General features: G+C 34.9%; 2 protein-coding genes across 2 annotated transcripts; one reads left to right on the top strand and one right to left on the bottom strand.

The window, feature by feature from the left end:
* Positions 1–812: 812 nt before the first annotated feature.
* LOC121370399 (leucine-rich repeat-containing protein 73-like) lies at positions 813–10,025 on the bottom strand. Its single transcript, XM_041495592.1, has 4 exons — positions 9,671–10,025; positions 8,947–9,107; positions 7,125–7,348; positions 813–1,766 (listed from the first exon to the last, which is right to left on the bottom strand). The coding sequence occupies exons 1-4, from the start codon at positions 9,940–9,942 to the stop codon at positions 1,362–1,364; spliced, it is 1,062 nt and encodes a 353-aa protein (XP_041351526.1). The 5' UTR covers positions 9,943–10,025; the 3' UTR covers positions 813–1,361.
* Positions 10,026–10,121: 96 nt separating this feature from the next.
* On the top strand, positions 10,122–20,513 carry LOC121372189 (calmodulin-lysine N-methyltransferase-like). The gene is made up of 11 exons (XM_041498472.1): positions 10,122–10,281; positions 13,824–13,990; positions 14,838–14,899; positions 15,375–15,435; positions 15,884–15,938; positions 16,621–16,684; positions 17,017–17,077; positions 17,793–17,867; positions 18,290–18,353; positions 19,674–19,802; positions 20,320–20,513. Exons 1-11 carry the CDS (start codon positions 10,198–10,200, stop codon positions 20,407–20,409), a joined length of 912 nt encoding a protein of 303 aa, XP_041354406.1. The 5' UTR covers positions 10,122–10,197; the 3' UTR covers positions 20,410–20,513.
* The last annotated feature ends 268 nt before the right edge of the window (positions 20,514–20,781 follow it).

Raw genomic sequence — 20,781 nt, 5'->3', positions numbered from 1 at the left:
CAGGTACATACAAAATTTACATATACTAATTCAATGATTTCACAGGCTTTGATTAAGACGGCTGTGACAATACTAATTGTGCATCGAATTGAGCTTTAAATTTTAAACAGAGGAGGTAATTTTTAAATTTAAAGTCCTGTTACTCTTCAAATAATGGGACATACATATAGTATGTATTAAAAAAATCACATTTGTACCCCATCCAAATCTCGAGCAAATCGGTGACCCAGTCATTCATGCATCACCCACTGGTTAAGCATGGTGATCTGTGCAGTACCAGTTTCTAGAAAATAAAATTTAAAATGTCTGCCTTCACCACTACCCACATGCATCCCTGAGAGGGCAAGATCGACTACTTCATCAAAATCTTGGACCCTGTCCTTTGTGCGGTGTCCTAAGGGCAGTTCCTGGAATGATCACATTCATGCAGGTGGTGGGAGGCAGGAGGCACAATGATTATTATTTTATAGCTGATGTAATTTTATTTTGTGAGTAATGGGTATACAAAATAACAACCTCCTGTTTCTCCCATATGTGACCCTAAGTGGCAGTCAGATGATCATCCAGATTTGAAATTCTTTCATTTCTGAGGAAAGACCAGCTACTCTGCCTCAGAGTCACTGAAAGCATCTGTCTTGGATTCATTCAGTTATCTTAATGAGGTGAACATTCATTGGAACAGGGTCGGGACGTAGCCCAGTGGTTAAGCGTTTTCTTGATGCGCGGTCGGTGTAGGATCAATCCCCATCGGTGGACCCAGTGGGCTATTTCTTGTTCCAGCCAGTGTGCTCCACAACTGGAGTAACAAAGGCTGTGGTATGTACTATCCTGTGTGGGATGATGCATATAAAAGATCCCTTGCTGCTAATCGAAAAGAGTAGCCCATGAAGTGGCAACAGCAGGTTTCCTCTCTCAATATCTGTGTGGTCCATAACCGTATTTTTGGCAGCTACTTTGTCATAACATATTGAGTCCACCTGAAAATAATATATTCAGTCATATATATTGAAGAATATTTAAAAAAAACCCAGAATGTTCATGTTAAATCTCAAACCAACCCTAATCTTAACCTTGTTCAAACTGAACAATAAAACCCAGTATTTCAGCTTCAGAATACTTTATGGCCAGGACATATACATGTATATGCTTACAACTTCCAACACCTACTTACGCTTACAAATATACACCTTAGTGAGTCACTACATTCAATAGGTATAGCTTCCTAATTTTTATGAACAGCCTCCTACTTTAGAAGACATTGAACACCCTGTGTTTGTTAGTTCCCTTGTAGACTGGAACCTGTTTGTTCACTAGAAGATTGGCACCCTTTAGTTCGCCAGAATACTGGCACCTGTCCGTTTTCACCAGAAGACTGGCACCTCTTTTAGTTCCTCACATGAGTCTTCAGCCTCCTTTTCCTCTGTGTCCTTGACCTCTGTTTCTGTTTCATCTACTTTACTCTGTGAATCATTGGCCTTTAGAGTGTCATTCTGACTGGAGGCAGAACTGGTTCCATCACCAGAACAGTCTGACTGGTCACTGGAAGTTGACCTGGCTGTGCTGCTGCCAGTGCTTGACATCACTTCTGTTGATGTCACCTCTGTTGACGTTGACCAGATATCATCTTCACTTGTGTCTTCTTCAGAGTGATTGTTAGCTTTCAGTATACTTTTAATAATAGCCATGGTACTTTTGCGAACCTTGTTCCCAACCAAAGATATCCTTTTCAGCATTCCAGGGTACGTCTGTATGAGTTCCATAACAAGCTGAAAAGATATAATGGAAAATGGGAATGTTTAGGGTTTTTTAATGTTAATAAAAAATTTGCAGTAAGACTTGGAAAAATGTATGACTTTATAAGACACAGAGCTATTCACAATGTTCAGCATTTTTACGAGTGCAATGTCGAAAGACTTTTAGGATAGGGGAGGGGGTTTCAGAAAGAAAGAATACAGTATTTTATGTATGCTTATAACGGACCTCGCTGTGAAAACAAATCGAGTGGAGTAATTCATTGTTTTCACATGCTAAGTGGAGCTAAAATTACTTTCCTTGAACTAGTTTCAGGGGAGTGATGAGGAGCGGGAGCAATAAAGGAGTTCTGCTTAGAAAGATGATGACAGTTGTGAAAGGCCACAAGCAATTTAATGATAAAATAACTGGGTTAAAGATCTGGGAACAATTTTACTAAACATCATAAGTTTACGTCTGCGACTAGCAGTTATACCTGGCATACATTTATATGGGTTTGGCATCTATCTCACACAGAAGATTACATCATTACGTAAGGCCCAATCTCCACAAAATGTGCATTTAAAAATAGAAAAATAATTTTTTTAAAGTTTGCAGTATTTCCACCATTGTTTATTATTTTAATAGCTATATGTCTTAAAGAACGGGATCTGAAGGGGTTGCATCTTAGACGCCATACATTCCAAAATAATTGAATATATATGAAAACACCCTTTATAGTAAACAACATATACGTTACACATCAATTTTCAATAAAAGAAGACAGTACTCGTGGTTAATGTGTTCATGATAAAACAGGTGATTATTTTGTTGAAAGATATGCCTGTTTAGGATATAAATATTCATATTTGAGATAAGTCGACTATATCACAAGTTTGATATAAGAAATGTTAACACTTCCACTGCAATCTGGATCAGTTTATCAAGAAGCCAATGACAATATGTTCTCAATAAAATATCCTTTTCAAAGCAAAAACTCTACAATTTGCCTTCCAAAAGTTACTCCAAACTAATTTGTTTCATATTTTAAAGCTTCTGTAACATGTTCCTTCCAAGTGACTAACAGTGGTTGTTTGCTTAGCTGTTGTCACACGGTAACGTATCTGTGTGAAAACTAAAATTGAACAAATTAACAAAATTGCTTTAACTGAACGATGTAACAAAGACTATTCACAAAATATAAAACTACTTCTAAACAAAAACCGTCTTAAATCAATCACTGTTCTGTGTAATATACAGAGGTCACGTATCTGTTCTTTTACTTATTCTCTGAGATGTATTTGTCAATGGACTCCATGTTCGCCTGGGACAGGGTGAAAAAACCTTCTAGATCTTCCAATCGGAACAGGTTCTGCAACTGGTATAATTAATTCCTTAAATGTAATCCATATTTCATCCGACTTTGATGGCCATTTCAACATGATCCTACCACGGACTGTGTGCTTTGACATGAAGGATATGAGTGCATCCGAATCATTTAGATCAATCTGTAGAACTTTGCCAACGTACCAATCATTGTCATACATGGCAGCCACCAAATCCCCTTCACAGGGCTGGAAATCCTTTGGATCTTCATTGTCAGCTTGGAATGTTGACTGATCAACTTCAACTGACTCAACCTCACGTTCTGAAGTACGACCATCTGTCACGTTATCGCACTGTGAACCTGGATATAGCCTGTGCGGTAACCACCCATTGCAAGGATTATCCCAGTTGAGGCACCCTTCACAGTAGCAAGACGTCTCACGAGTATATATCTCTCCATACAGTGTAGACTGCACAGCATGTAACTTCATTGTGCCCGGAATTGGTTTTGTCTGAATAGAGGTAATGTATTCAGCAGCTGCATCATACTGATCATGAGAGTAAAAGTAATAATGGATCAACTTTTCATTCTGGGTTGCCCATTTGAAGAAATTCTTAGCGTCTTGTATGGTTGCTTTTTCTTGCTTAATTGCTTGTGCTGCTAAACGCTTAGCTGTACCACCAATCCCGTCACATGGACCCTTCCCATGTCCAACCTCAAAATAGTTCCACCTTGCAGATACTTTGAACAGCTCGGCATGACATGCTATGATGGTAATCATGAAGCGGTTTCGGTACTGTGAAGATGGGCTGTCAGTCCAGTAGTGAATGCAGCTGGTGTCAGGAAACATGCGTTTTATTTCAGGAATAAGGTGGTTCAGTATAGCATACACTGCAGAAGCATTGTAGTGCTTGACATCAGAAATATATGCCATGCTTCTATGCTCAATATTTTCACCATCAACTCTGTGATAAACCACCACGGGATGAATGGTGACTGATGTGGCATTCCAATAAGCAGACTGAACCTCGTCCATCGTTTGGCATACAAAATTTTCAGAAAAATCCATTTGTATGATGACATGACCCTGTGGCAGATTTTCTTTCAACTGGCGTAATGCTTTGTACTGAGCAGCTACTCTGTCAACGTGTCTTTTGAATGCTTTGTATTGCACCATCATCGTTTGAATAAACTCTTTCCCATTTACAGAAGTTCTAATAATTCTCATTTTCTTTTTGCCATCTACATCAATGCTTTTCCATTCCTCATACTCAACAGTGTTGTTATTTTCCAGAACAGCCAACTTCTCGGCCATGTCTGCAATGGAAAGTGATGAACACACTGCATCAGGATTGGGAGAGATATTCAAACGTAGACTGATAAGACATTTCAGTTTCAGAGCCATGTTCTGGTGAATAATACAGAGGCACCTATTTCTTGACAGTAATGCTGTGACATGAATGTTTTGGGGTCGAATTTTGCAGAAAGCAGAGAATGAAAGCTTTATTGCAGGTTCTTCTAATACAAACTTGTCATACACGTTTTGCAAATAATCATTCAGAATGCGGACTTGCTTTTTCTTTCCATTTACCGTATTAACATCTTCCTTTCCAGGCATGCATCTACTAATATCATCTCTTTCCAAAAAAGCAACGACCTGAGCAACCAGCTCTTCTTTCATGAGAGCTTGACGAGATCGTCTGGATGTGGTTAGTATTTTAGATGTATCAACAATACTGCGACGTCGAGACGTTCCTGCAGCTTTATTCAAATGGTTGATCATTCTGTACTTTTTGAGAATCTTCCCACTAACGACCCTGTTGATAGTCAATCTGCATCGCTGGGAAGGATTTTGTTCAAATGCTGATTTTATTTCAGCTACAACACAGTTACTCAGTTGCAGTTGTTTAATAACAGACCGAGGCAAAGATCGAGGACTAATACCAGCTGTTGTGAGATCATGAGACGTTTTCGATCTTGGTGTAATAGGAAGGTTTTGATTGATTAACAGTGTTGTTTTGTCTTTGTTAATCATCTTGGATGAAAGTCTCTCGAACCTTTTCTGATATTTTTTTGATTTTTTGTTTGCAGTTAAAATCTGTTCTTTCAGTTTAGCTATTTCAGTTTTTGCTTTTCTCAGTGCCCTCGACCTTCGGGTGTTTACAGGGGACCTAACAGGAAATGGCATTCGTACTATTAACTGATCGGACTTGGATGAATGTTTGTGACCACTTGGGCCCGACATAGATAGACAATCAGATGAGCTGCTGATCTCACTAGATTGGGTAACAATCTGTGATTCAGTTTTGTGGATTTCACTTTCTCCTGATTTTCTGTTATTCTTCTCAAGTGCTTTCTTTACTCTGTATTTCTTACAATATTGTTTACTTTTGTCACGACGTACTTTCAGCTTCTTGCTGTTAAGTTGATTTGCAGGAACTCTGTATTGTTCTTGTCGGACCTTTTCTTTTTTCAGAAAACCGGTATCCTTCAGTTTTTTTCGTTCTCTGTACGATTTTTGAATTTCCGCCCTTGTTTTGGCCATTGTCAGACTGAAATGAATACAATTGCATAAAATAAGATATAGTACAAACGAAATTACATTAACTGTGTGAACACTGTCGATTAGTACATGCAATATACAAAGTGGATATATAAAAAAGCATGCGCCATATACGTTACCGCATTACAACAGATACGTTACCTTAACACCAAACTAAACTATAAGAGAGCTGGTTCTATTAAGTTAACAATACAACTGCTTTTCTTTTAAGAGTACACACAATACTAAAACAAACGATATAACATGCATATATGACAAGAAATAGACACGAATTCACAACATTAAGGCATTGATTACATTTGATTTTAATTAGATTGGAAATATAACTCACCAAATGTGTTTCAACCACGATATCTTGGTTCGCAAATTTACCCGGAAGCTCTTCCAGATGACGTAATCACGCCGATGTCACTCTAGGGGATGTAAGTAGCGGGAAAATAAAATATTCTAAATGGAACTGCATTTTGATCACGTATCTGGTTATATCGTATTTGGCTATCATAATGCAATTTCAGTGAATTTTGAAAATGTATGGCCAATACATAATGTATATCCATATATAATGAATGCCTACCTTGCGTCCTTTGGGTAGATACGTGCAACACCACTACATAATGGATATAATCGACGTAACAATGACAAGAGTTGTAACGTATCTGTTCAAAATCTCGAGTAACTTAAAAAATACAGAAGCTCCACACTCTTAACTATATTTGTTCATTAAATTGAGGTGTTAAGTGAATGTATCATATATTGTATGAATGAATTAAGGTTTAACTTTCACACTTTGTGATCGTAACACAGTTATTCTATTCCGGTACTGTGCATTTACGCTCACAGATACGTTACAGTAACGTATCAATCCTGAAATTGCCGACAGGTATTATCGATTTTCTATTTAAAAAACATTCCCATTAAATTAAAAGTGAATGATGTAGAAGTGTTTTACTATTATTTGACCAAGGAAATGGACATTAATTGCAGGTGCATTATGTATATTTTACATCTACAAGACCGGTTAGCGATGGCATATATGCTTGGCGACACAGTGAATTTCGCAAAATGCAGGTATTCCGTGGTGCATTGTGAACTCAATGGATGTCTAACCTAAATATAAATATATATCACAATGATAGAACAAGTATAGGTGTTGTTCGGTCAACATGGGACAAATATATTGCAAATAACATTGGACGTAGGTTAGTATGACATGAACATGGGCAATTTGCACACTTAGTGGAGAATGGGCCGTAAGATGGAGCATTTTAATGACAAAAGAAAATGAAATCTGTGTACTTAAAAACTATATTTGATGTACTATAATAGTAATAAGAATTGTGTTTTGTGAAATTGGGCCCTGCTATTTGCCATATTTGCCAGTGTAAAATTGAGAAAAACAATTGTCAAAACAAATTCATATTTTGTTGGAATACACCTGTGAGATTTTGCATTTTTGACTTTCCCATCGAAGTGCTGTAAGAATGAACAACAGCTAAAATTTACCTTTCCAGTCTTTTCAGTCAAATTTGTTCCTTCTAGATCTAAGACCTCGATCATCTGACTGGCAGCTGCAGCAATCAGAAGACAACTGGCACCACTGTCCCCCAGTCTATTATAGTCCACGTACAGAGACCGCAAACATGGGGAGCATGAAATACTCATGGCCAAAACGGCCCATCCGTGTTCAGTGATGTTGGTGTTACCACTGAGGGTTAACTCTGTCAGGCCTAGAAATAAATCAAATAAAACAATCAGATAGTTTGAATATTCTATAATAAAACAAGCATTCTGAGAGTACATGTCCCCTATTGGGGCCCAACAAATTTCTGTATCTCCTAAGTTCAAGGGCGATAACTTTGTCAACAAGAGTACCGGTGAGGTACATGATACGCCCATCAGGAGTTTGATAGAAAACCATAGATATTAATGAATATGTTACGGGTATGAATCAATTCTAATTATGTGAAATTTTTGCAATGGGATGGATGAACAGTTTGTTTTGGACCAACTACAGATGATACTGTATCCATTGGAGAAGGTGCTGTCTGATTAATGAAGTTCTGACTACTTCAAAGGCTAAACAAGATTGTCCTGTGATGTTCAGATTATAGACAAATTATTTGATTTATTTGTATCACAGTGACTTAGTAATTGTATGTGACACACCACCATCCCAAGTTGTTCCTACATGTGAGGTTTGATGTTCCTGTATGCATCTAAATGCAAGATATAATCCGGACAAGGATTTATTGTTATGTGCAGTAGACCATGAAAAGTAGGTCATAGTGACCTAGTAATAGTACACAACAAACTGCCATCCCAAGCTGTTACTATGTGTGAGGTTTGATGGCCCTGTATGCATCTGTATGCAAGATATGGTCCGGACAAGAAAAAGTTAACAGACAACGCCATACCATAATATGACCCAGCATAGACGGGCGTATAAAAATGGCTAAATCTCCATGAAGGTCAAACTTGATATGTAACAGTACATGATAAAGCTATAAACAAAACTTCAGCTCAATATCTTGAGGCATTGTAAAAGAAAAAACATCTCAAAAGGTACCTATATGTGGGACAGACAAATGGACAAATGGACAGATGGACAGAGACAAAACCTATAGTCCCTTCCAATTGGATTGATAGGGAACCAATAACGGAAATGATTGTTTGTTTTATGACACCTCTACCTCAAAATGATCTTGGGACATGTATGTCTTCCCCCTAATAAGAAAAAGACAGTCTTCATGATATCTGTTCAGTAAAACTTTAGTCTTTCTGGGGCGGATCCAGCTTTTTTGATGAGGGGGGTTCCAAGACAAAAAGGGCACCATAACATTATGAAAAGGCACCATTGAAAAATTACACACGGTTCACATGGACCATAATATATAGTGCTACAACAGGGACGCTGGCAGACGTATTCTACAGTGTTCTATACATTGACAGAATAAATAAATTTGTAAAAAACCTAAAAATCCTAAATAAAAGGGGCACTTTTCAATTAAAAAAAATTTTGGGGGGGGATCCAGACACCTTGGAACCCCCCTCTAGATCTGCCCCAGTCTTTGTTCTTGTACAGTAATATGGAAAAAAATATTTGATTTGCAATATACTTCTTCTTCTGCATTCAATCAAGATTTGGCCGTATTAGATCAATAATCTGGATGCGATAACGAAAGTTGATATCGTGGGGTGTGTCTTGTGTCCAAACTTCCTGACGGTTCTCTTCAAGGTGTGGGCAGTTGCAACATACAAACTAACCTTAAAAGTGTACAGCAAGAGATAATAAATATATGCCATGTTTCACAAACAATACTCTTACCTGGTTTATCCTCTTCTGGATTCAGAAGTGGTTTTAAGTAATGTATTGAGGCATCACCAAGCTCACAGTCACCAATATCCAGGGTGCTGATATTATGATTCGTGCAAAGGGCCTGTACTATAACTTTCAGTCCATCATCACCAATGGGATTTCCATGGATACTGCAAGTGTAATATTGAAGAAAAAATAATAATTCTGAAAATGTTTCATTTACTTTTTGCTAGCATGAACAATAACAATAACTTTGATGGACTTTGTTTGTTCCATTCCAAACAAATATCGGTATATATATATATATATATATATATATATATATATATATATATATATATATATATATATATATATATATATATATATATATATATATATATTTCAATACGTGATTTACAGTAAAAAGGGGTGGGATCTAGCTCAGTTCATAGAATCTTAGGGTCATAGGATTGAAGCCCCTCGGTGAACCCATTCTTTGATGGTCTTAGTTTGCTATATTTTTCCATTAGCAGCAATGGATCTTTTATATGCACCATTCTATAGACAGGATAGCACATACAACAGCCTTTGATATACCAGTCATGGTGCACTGGCTGGAACGAAAAATGGCCCAATGAGACCACCGACCACACATCAGGTAAGTGCTACGTCCCACCCACTTCCTTTAACATGTGCTTGCACTCAGGTTAATCTTGATGAACTAGGCTGGGATACGATTGTTTTCACTTACAAAAGACCTTTTAATGTTTTGTTTCTTCGTAAAGCTTGTCCCAAAAGTTCAAGCCTGCTTTGATCTGCAAGGATTCCTAGATTAAGTGTCAGCTGCAATAAATATTTAGAGTTTCCACAATGTTTCATAATTCGTTTAAAACCAGTGTCTGACAATTTACATTGTCGTAAAGAAACCATTCGCATCTGTTCATCTTGCAATGAATCACATATTTTATTCACTGTAATCTTGTTAAGAACCTCGTTTGTATAACTGGCAGTACTGAGAAGCATTCTGTTGAATTGTTAAATAATATCAGCCATCTTAAGATTTCGATGGTTCCTATGAAACCGCATGTTTTTCTCTTGTATCTATAGACTTGTTTATACCAAATCGGATAGTTTCGAGTATGTTCGTAACTGGTAATAAATTAATTTCGTCCATTTCCGTAACATACGAAATGGTGCGAACTTTCCCGATTGCTTTCCAAATGGCGGCGTGTTAAAAAAAAACGTAAACAGTAACTAAGAGTGACAACTATTTGTACCATGCAAACTGAAAACACTTCTTTGTCACAAAATCTCAACAATAAAAGTGTAAAAGCAAAGAAGAGATGGCAAATATTATCAGAGGTGTTTTATTATAGCGATTTTAGACACACATGACTAGTTTAGCTATTTATCCAAGAACGTGTTTTTATTAAATTATTGTAGAGCCTAATTCTACACGTCTGTACAAACCATCGGGGCACTCACTGGGCAGAATATTGTTGTAGACATGTATATAAGAGATTAAATGAGTTACCAATTATTATTAAATTTATTTCCGAGTAAAATAATTTGAATTCATTACAAGTGACAAATAAACATTATTTCACTTACAACATAAATTTTAATTATAATACCTGGGTCCATGCTTATAAAACTTTTAGAGTCCAGTCTCGATTTTTAATGATATCACATAGATACAATTTGTATGGTGTTGTCTAGTCCGAATGGACATAGAAAATGGTTCTTTCCACTTCCTAAAATGGTTACATTACTCTATATATATAGCTGGTGTTCAAAACTTGTGGCACCATGTTTCAACCGTTTCTCAACCGAAATAGTGCAACAAATAGACACACATACCAAAAATGTATAATCTACCATACTCACTAAATCCCGATTGAAGTACTTGAGTCATTATTAACAAAATAAATTTTCCAACGACAACCTTCAAAAGGTTCCCCGCCATTTCAAATTTGCTAAATAGAGGGAAGCTACTCGCCCTGCATGTTTAGAAAAGTATTGCAATAGGTGATGGCGTTGTCATGACATTAAAGTCTCAGATTCTTATTAGAATCTCGAGACTAGACTCTAAAAATTGTATAAGCACCAGGCCTTGTACCAAGTTTGTTATTATTATTATTACCCCAGCTATTTTGTCTCTAAAAGCTTTTATTTTCTATGTACATACACGTTCATGAATAGAAATGATATAAACCACTTTATATATTGTTCTCAGTATTGCTATAACTTTGTATTTTAAACCGAAGTTCTATATAATTAGTGTGTTAAAAAATCTCTAATCAATTGCATTAAAATAATCTTTTATTACAAATTTAACACTGAAAACAAAAAGCCATAAATGCACTCTTTAAACTATCTGACAATATTTTGTGTTTGCCAAATCATGAGGACATCATATTTAGTACAGTGAAACCTCTCAAAACCAGACCCTCTGTAAACCAGAATTCCCTCAAAACCGGACATTTTTTATGGTCCTTTTAAAAAAATCATCAAATAACTTAACCTCTTTAAACTGGATACCTCTTAAAACCAGACATTTTACTTGGTCCCAAGAGTGTCCGGTTTAGAGGGGTTTCATTGTACTAACAAGTTGTAAGCATCAAATCATCCAATAGTACTGCACGTTACATCAATGCAGAATATGTTTCACTGAGAAAATATGAAAAATATTTATCACGTTATGAGTGACTGCTGGGGTAATAAATGTAGATAATATGTTGAGTATTTCCATGAGAATGTTTGAAAAGTGGCTAGTCTAAACAGTTTTATTAGCAAAATGTTAAATGTTGTAGCCACTTTGTACAGGGCCATTGGAGTCAGGGGGGCTGGAGGGGTTTTGCCCCCCCCCCCCACTTTTTCAAAGTTTTTCTTCTTCATATAGTATCAAATTCAAGCATACTTAACTTATAATGACCATGAAGACACTAGGAACAAAATAAAACCTATTAGAGCACAATCTCTAATTATATTATCACTAAGTAGATTCTGATCTGAGTGTTAGGTTTTTTTTCAGTAGTAGGTATGTCTGCAACAGGTTTCCAATCTTATCTTTGTGGATTCTAATCATAATGTTCGACGTCAATATAACCATAATAAATTGTGTTGAGTGGTGCGTCATCAAATAGATAATTTCTTCTCATCCTAACCATTCTCAGAACTATGGCGCAAAATATAGAATGGTAGTTCTTAATGAACAAATGACACACTCGGAATCTATTACTCCTAGTGCCAAGAAGCACTATATTCAGCAGGGTGTATTCTGTTTTGGTCGTTACTGTTTGTTTTTTGTTTTTGGGGTTTTTTTTTTTGTTGTTGTTGTTGTTGTTTGTTTTTACCAAACCATTAAGGTATGTGGAGCACTATTTAAAACCTCTGAGTGTTTAATTTGGTCACTGCAGTATAGTGATCAAGTACACTATTCCTGTTGAAAAATGACCATTTACATATATAGCTGATGACACCAGGTGTTCGATAACTTCACTTGATAATACACAATAATATATCAGTATTTGAATGAGATGAGTTACAGCTGTCTAGGGGCGTGTGCAGGGGGCGGGGGAATCTAAACTGGTGAGCAAAGTTTATTGGGAGGGGGAGGGTCAAGACATGTTCCCCAAGAAAATGTATTGAAAAGAAAACAAGATTTGCTTGAGCAGTAGGGTGTTTGACCCCCGAATCACCTTGCCTGCACTCATGCCTGCTGTCTCCTTTCAAACAACGTTGCCGTTCCAGTGCTGTGTTCAGTGATGGCAGTCAATGCTATAATTCTCGATTTAGTGATTGAGATCTAAGAGTAACAGGTTTTAACTCTTGGGTTATAAATCTCTAAAAGAGCAACTGATCACTGTCTAACAATGGGTAATTTTGCTATCAAGATGCCAAGAAATTGTGTTTAAAGCTATCTAAATTAAAAAAAATTCTTGGGTTATAATACTATGCAAAATAATCCTTAAAATTGTTAAGAAATTATTGTTTTAAAATGGCTAATTTAGCAATTCAGATGCCAAAAACCCACGTTTAAAGCCATTCAATATTAAAATTTCCTCAGGAGCCTCCTAGACGTCTTGGAACCTGATGACTCTTCCCACCACACACACACACACACCACCACCACAACTTAACCGGTGAGGTCTAGTGCGTTTAAGGCCATCTGAATGACTAATTTTGCGATTCAGATGCCAAGAAAAGGCATTTAAAGCAATCCAGTTTTAAATTGTCCCCGGATTCCCCTACACATCTCAAGCACTGCGCGTCCTTAGGCAAGGCACTTAGTTCCACGCTTAATAACAACCCTGATCATTGCTTCCCCTCCCCACTTAAAAAAACACTTCAAAATTTATAACAATTAACAATTGCCTATTTTGGCAATGAGCCCTGAATCATGGAAGGACATTGTGAAGAAACATATTTCTTAAACAGTGACCCATTTGAAATAACACTATGTGAGATTTATGATATCACACAGGAGTATCCAATCTGATGGGTGATTTCATGGTGATGACCTACATTTAAAATACAAGTGTTCACTGAAATGAACACTACTACATTTCTAAGTATATGTTTTATTTGGAAAAATATTTCTGAAGCTAATCAAAATTTTAAAAACAAAATGTTCCCTGAATGTATGAGCATAAAATTATTACTTTAATTTAAATTAGATGGTTCTATTGAAGTCATTGAGATTGTTTTAAAGCAGAGGGTGGGGATTTTGTGTGTGTGTGTGTGTGTGTGTGTGTTTGTGAAAGTTCGTTATCTTAAAATAAAATAAAATAAAATATTCTGTAGGACCTAAACTGGCTTAAGGTAAATTCTTTCCTGTATTAGGTCTGGTTTGGTGTGTGTGTGCGTGTGTGTTTTTAAAAACAATTTTGCTCTGTTGTCAGGCACTGAGAGGAAGCAAGTCAAGAGATACCTGTCAGAATCTAGTGTCTGTGAGACGGTTTCAGTGTTACGGATTGTTCAACGTGGAGCCAGCCATTACTCATGAAGAGGAGGCTACATGGATGGAATACACTTGTTCAGAATTTCCACTGTTTCAGTTATCTGTCAGGTGAATGCTGTTCCAGAAGAGTCAGATTCATTCTTACAAATGTGTGACTGTTGAATTACAATGGGTTTTTTCCTAACAATTTGTCAGATGATTTTGATGTGATGTTTGTCATGTGTGTCACAGTGTCTTCAGCAATTACAAAGCACAAAATCTTGCCTTTTTTCCCCCACACACACTCCATCATCATGTAGCATTTTGTAATGCTAAACCCACTTGCCAGTTTAAAATTACATTATAATGCTGTTGCCACCCACCCATTTGGTTTTTAATTTTAATTTTAATTTTGATTTGTTTGGTATTAATTTTATTATTAAACAAATTCATCTGTAATAGATAAATTAGCCATGACATCTTGTATTTAATCATTACTACTATAAGTTAAATTTAGAAATAAAAATGATATATGGTGTGGAAAATATTAAATTGCATGTCATGTTCCTTCCTCTCTCACTACAGTGTTACATAACAGCCCCTTTCAAGCTAATTATTTTGTCATGTTATAGCGGCTATATTGTCATACTGTCTATAGACTTAAGTGAAGGCAAAAAAGAGCGATTCTGTGTCAAATGTACATGTATTTCACCAGTTCCAAACTTTGCTTTGGTTGAATGAAAATTCCCTGGGTTTGTTCAAAATTTAGTGAGTAGATATTGTGTATTAAGTGCACATACCTGATTTGAATCAAATTGTGTTACATGCAGCATATTCACTTAGATTTTGTTAGATATGTTAGATTATCGATCAGACTTGTAGTTGTGTGCTAGCACTTGTATTTTGTGATACGTTTATTATAGTTATTTCACCATTTGTGTTACCATGTTTAAATAATGTTTGTCTTCTTTTTTAGACACCTGACTGACAAAGTGAATCCAGAAACTCTTCATGGATTTAATAACACAGGCAACGTGTGTATGTGGCTGTACTGTTTTATTTAAACTTTTTGTTTTCTCTTTTTTACAATGCAGATGTTTATTATTAGATTAAACAGTCCATAACTTACAATGTGCTTGATCTTACAATTTTAACCGAACTCAACTGTGAGGGAACATTTTGTTCAGTATCGCATCACTATTCGCTATGCAAGTTTCCGAAACATTAAACAGTAGTGTAAATGTAATGTAAAATATAACACATATATATATGAAAAAAACTAATTATAAATATACATACATGTACATGCAGTCATTACTGATAGTATTAATCTCTTGCAGACTGAGTAGCCAAACTACTACTATTAGGGCGGCAAGAATTGCTGCCCCGTATCCAAAAATTTATTAATATATTAATAGGGTCAAAAATTGTAAATGAAAAACTATGAAGATTTCCACGAAGTAATTGTGGAATGTATACATTGTGTTACTAGTTCCTGTTTTATTTATTACAGGTATTTGGCCTTCTGAAGAAGTGATGACATATTTTTGTTTGAAAAATTGTTCCTGGTTTGAGTAAGGAAAAATTAACTGTTTTTTAAGTTTAAACATACATTGATTTCCAATGTGGAGTCATTTTTGCAATCGGTGTCATCCACTTAGCTTCTTATTTAAGTGTTACGTTGAATTAGTTTGACTAGAAAATCTTACTAAATGTGGCTCCAATCTATATACCGGTAGCATTCTTTCGCACATTTTGAAAAATAATCTGTTAAAGAAGTGTTAAAATCTTAAACTGATATTGCATTTGTACGTTTCAATAAATTTCAATTTGATTAAACGGTCATAAGTAATAGGATTGTAAAAGTCCATCTTTGGTTTCAAACTTTTAATCACTGGCATGTTTTTAGAGTGGGAATATGTACTCAACTGAATTCAGTTTACAATTGTAAAAGGGAAATTGGTCTGTGGATGCCATAAAGTTTACTAGATAAGTACTGAAATGTAATTGTTTGTTTTCCAGTGGTAAAGCAGTCTGTGAACTTGGTGGAGGAATGACATGTTTAGCTGGAATGTCTGTGAGTTTACATTTTAATGTTTTGAACAAAGGTATGATTTAGTTTTCAGGACTGTACCTAGTGGTGACAGTTGCTTCTCCCACCCCTAAGAAAAATGAAACAGTACCATTTTGTAGTTTATAAAGTCTCCTTTTTTTCTAGTTGTAGATGACCGTATATTACTGCATTCTGATTTTTTGTTTTTACTGGTATGACCTTGGTTTCTCAAATATCACTCAAGATCTAGTTCCTTTATAGAGCATCAACATGAGGTACAAGTATAAGAAGTTTAAATTTGGTCCTATTCAGTAGGTACCTTTTACTCCTCACTTAAAACCAGTGTTGACTTATTGTAAGTCACAACATGATGTTCTGTGTAAAGATCATTTGATACTAATTGAAAAGAAGAGCCTAATGGTGAGTTCTCTGTCATAGATAACACTTTGCATTGTAGATGATTATTAAACAACGGGTTGGGATGATACTAAGCAAACATAACTTTCTTTACAGACAGACAAATATAGACTAATGGATTGATTAATGGATGGATAGATGTATTTGTTGTTTGTTATATAAATTAATATTTCAGTCTCTGTTTATATGTCATTATTCTTGAACCTTTGTTGTTTGATTCATCAAGTATTATACCAGTCAGTATTACAGTATTGCATACTTGTTTCTATCTTTATTTTTCAACATTTAGCTTGCTGTGTATTCCAGCCCATCATGTGTCGAACTTACTGATGGTAATGAAAATTCCATAAAAAGTAGGTTAATTTGTTTGTTTAACATCATCAGTAAATAAATAAAGGCATTGCACTGATTTTGGCAGATAAAATTGTTACTTGTAAATGTTATTTGCATTCACCTGTTTTAATGCTTATGGGTGGGTTACATGTATTAAATTAGTATTTACAGCAACACTAGTTTGATGGGGACTAGTTTAATATGATATTTTAAGGTTAATAATTAGTGGACTGTACTTATACTGAAAATAGATATAGTAAACTGTGATAATTTGATGTGCATCTCAAGTCTTTTATATCCCAGTTCAAAATAAAAACCTCTTATTAATGTGAATATATTTTTTAATTTTCAGATCTTGATATCATGGTAAAGAAAAATCATCAAATGTTTGGTTCCACACAAGTTAATACCAGGTAGCTAAAGTTAAGAAAGTTAAGACTCTGTTCATCCAGTAACTGATCCATTACACTTTAACTAATCCGAGTGTTCCAACACTCGGACATTATTTTTGTGCAGTATGCATGGTTTAAGTTAAACCCATATAATTATAAACATTTTGTCAACATTTTGTCCAGAAAATCATCAGTCAAATTTAAGGTTTAATAAGTCAAACAGACAGAATGACAGTTGTTCTATAAAGGGCATGAAATTTTTAAATTAACTTTTTGGTAAATTAATATATGAAATACATTTGCCACATTCAGCATTTGGTGATTGGCGAATTGACAGCTTAAAAGATGAGTACCGTATATATTAATCACAGACAGTATGCAATTACATAAACAGTTAAATTTATAGTTGTGCATATTCCACTAAGACTACATTGCAGAATAAGCAAATGTTTGACATAATTGGCCAGTGATTAAGAAATCAATGTACTCTAGTGGTGTCGTTAAACAAAACAAACTAAAACCATGATGTATAAATTTATACTTTAATGTTAATAAAATATGACTGGCTTTTGTGGGATGTTTTTTTTTATTATTTTTTTATTGCATATAATTGGCATTAAAGTATAACATTAGATTTGAAATAAACATAATAATTATTTAAAATATGTACAAGATAATATAAATTTGTTTGGTAGGAAACTTGGATTTTATGCAACAAATTGTTTTCTGTTTTCAGAGTTCTGAAGTGGGGTCCCAGTGGTGTGGATGCAGACTTGCAGGACAAGTTTGATTACATCTTATGTGCGGACTGGTAAGGGAAGATGTCTTGGACTATACTTACTTAGTAGCCTTTAAAAATTACTATAAAATGATGAGATATCTTGATAATGTTTATTTATATATTGAATGTGATATTTTTTATGTTAATGCAAGTATGAAGCACAGAACCGCTTTATGCACAGTATATATGGCTTAACATGTTAGCGTGAAGCCATTCATAGATAAGTGTGTAAAGCTTTGCGGAAAGTAGTGCAAAACTGAGATTTATGCAGTTATGGACGTCAGTTTTTTTAAGTCGCATGATATTATTTGGACCAATTTAAACATTTATAACAAAAGTGTATTTATATATTTTAATTATTCGTTTAAGCTAATATTTACTCCATGCAAAGTTTTTTTGTAAATTGTGATCCTTTAATTCAGTGGACTTATTATGACTTTTTGACATTTCAGTTTATTTTTTGAAGAAGGAAGACAGGATCTTGTGGACACATTATATTCTTTGTTAAAGACTGATGTAAGTATTAATGAAATAATGTGACATATTTTAAACATTTAGTATTTTCTCTCAGAGGTACCAAAAAGACTTTTTATTTTGGGAGAAAAAACCCCCAGTTTTATACATGTACATGTATGTGTATCTTCAGAGGGCTCTTCCTGGTTTTTATCTTGAGCTCCTGGTCTTGTTGACCACTTGCCTCCTGTTTTCACCCTGGGCAAGGGGGTAGGCCTTTGTAACAGGAAATGGTAAATAATAATATAAAAAAAAGACTTGTTCATGGTAGATTTTTTAAAAAGAGGTACAAAGGTATAGAGAGACAAAGTTGTGTTCTAAATGAAGTAGAACATATGAGCACTCTTACAAAATTAAAAGATTTAATAGAGGATTCTTTTTTAAATGTGTTTTGCAAGTCTTGTTTTCTTTCTTTCCATCTTTATACTTAAAGCTACATGGTCCTCTATAAACAATGTTTGATCCTTCTAGTGGACATTTACAGTTTCATTCGAGATATAGTTATTACTTTCCGGCAGCAGCGGCAAGTGTGTCAATGTTTGCATTAAAGTTTTACATTACAGTTTTGCATTTTACATCAGTTTCTCACAAACTATAAGATGCATGTCAATAAAACTCCTTATTTATACTTGCATCTATGGAGTAATGAAAAAGTTTATGGTAGGCAAGACATTGAATTCTGTGGAATTCTTGTTATACATCCAGTTTATTCCTGGTTGTCCTGATTCTACAGAAGCTCCAATAGGTGTCTTGGTGTGACTTTTAGACATGCGCCTGAATTTTGATCATACTTGGTTTTTGTCAATATTTTTTAGAAATCAGGGCTTCTAGATTGTGGTAGCCCCACTCCCATGGCTAGTGATATTCATTGTTGGGCTAGTAAATAACTACAATTGCCATGCCCAATGGCTAGTGAAAAAAAAAGTGTCAAATGTTTCAGTTAAGTCTATTTTGTAATTAAGCCCCTAATCCCCAAACGTTAGTGTTTTTAAGCTCTATCTCCCTCTTTAGGTGACATATCTGACTATTACTATTTAGTTGGGCTAGTGAATTTTTAATTGCGGCTAGTAATTTTTTTTAATTACTGATCCCATGGCTAGTGGATTTTATAAAAATTCTAGAAGCCCTGAAAATGCATTAATTTGAATCATTTAGGATGTGTCACAATTTAGAAGTTTCAACCGATCATGAACAAAAGCATCTCCAGATAATGTGGTCTTAATAAGGGCAAAGTGTCAAAACATAAACTTCAGCACACCAGTTGCAAATAAAAACTAGTTTTGGTCGGATAAGTTTAATTTAACATGAATATATCTTTTTTAGGGAGAAGCCATTTTGTTTGCTCCTTCCAGAGGAGAGACATTCCAGCTGTTTGTGGATCTGGCTGTATCGACTTTCTCTGTAACAACTAGTGAAGTCTATGATGAGAGAATACAGTCTATGCATCATCAGGTATATTCAAACAAAATTATTCAACATTACAACTCCATACACTGTTTCTAAGATTTTATTATAAATGTTTTTGTTAAAAAAAAGTACTGTGTATACTTTTCACAAAAAAAAAAACATTTTAAGTAATAAAATTTGCAATAAAATAATGCAAATACATTTTTGAAATATTTTAAACATTTATTCATTATTTACTACAGCTCCAAACATGGCATTTTGACTGCAAAGTGTATTGACTTTTGTTTTGTTCACACATCGTTGTACAATACAAAATAGCCGAATTTATTTTCTGCTGTACACACACACACACACACACACACACAGACACACACGTGCATACCAACATACACACACACATATACACACACACACACACACACACACACACACACACACACACACACACAGGAAGGAAGAAATGTTTTAATGATGCACTAAACATTGGAACACACAGGTGCTGATATATAATTTCTGTCAGTGAAAAATGAATACATTGTTTTGTTTTATGGTTTGTTTTTAGATGAAGGCTAAAGGCTTAGACCACTATGATGAAAATCTTCATTTCCCATTGTATCTGAAACTGAAGAAAACACAGCCATCAACATCTTGATATTGGCTGAAGATTAATGGTCTTTAACTTACATATCTTTTAAAATACCTTTATATTTTTTTGTTACCTTTATTTTTATGTTAAATAAAAATTTGAAAATAATATATTTTGTGTTTAATGGTTGTCATTTGAAAACACTTCTTCAGTATATTCAATCCATTTTTGTCAGGTAACAGATACCTTCATAGTCCATTTGTGATAAAATGGAAATAATCAATTGGCATATAACAAAACTGTATATACTCTTCAAAAAACTCTAATAAGAATTTACAATTGCCAAAATTGTAAGGTATTTTAGCTGTGGGAATGGTTATATGTTAATAGTGAATTAATTGGGTAAAGATTACAACCGGTAGTTCAGTACTACAGTAG

The sequence above is a fragment of the Gigantopelta aegis genome, chromosome 4 (genome assembly GCF_016097555.1).
Source record: "Gigantopelta aegis isolate Gae_Host chromosome 4, Gae_host_genome, whole genome shotgun sequence".
NCBI lineage: Eukaryota > Metazoa > Mollusca > Gastropoda > Neomphalida > Peltospiridae > Gigantopelta > Gigantopelta aegis.
The sequence above is the reverse complement of the archived record's forward strand: the minus strand, read 5'-3'. Positions and strand labels throughout refer to the sequence as shown.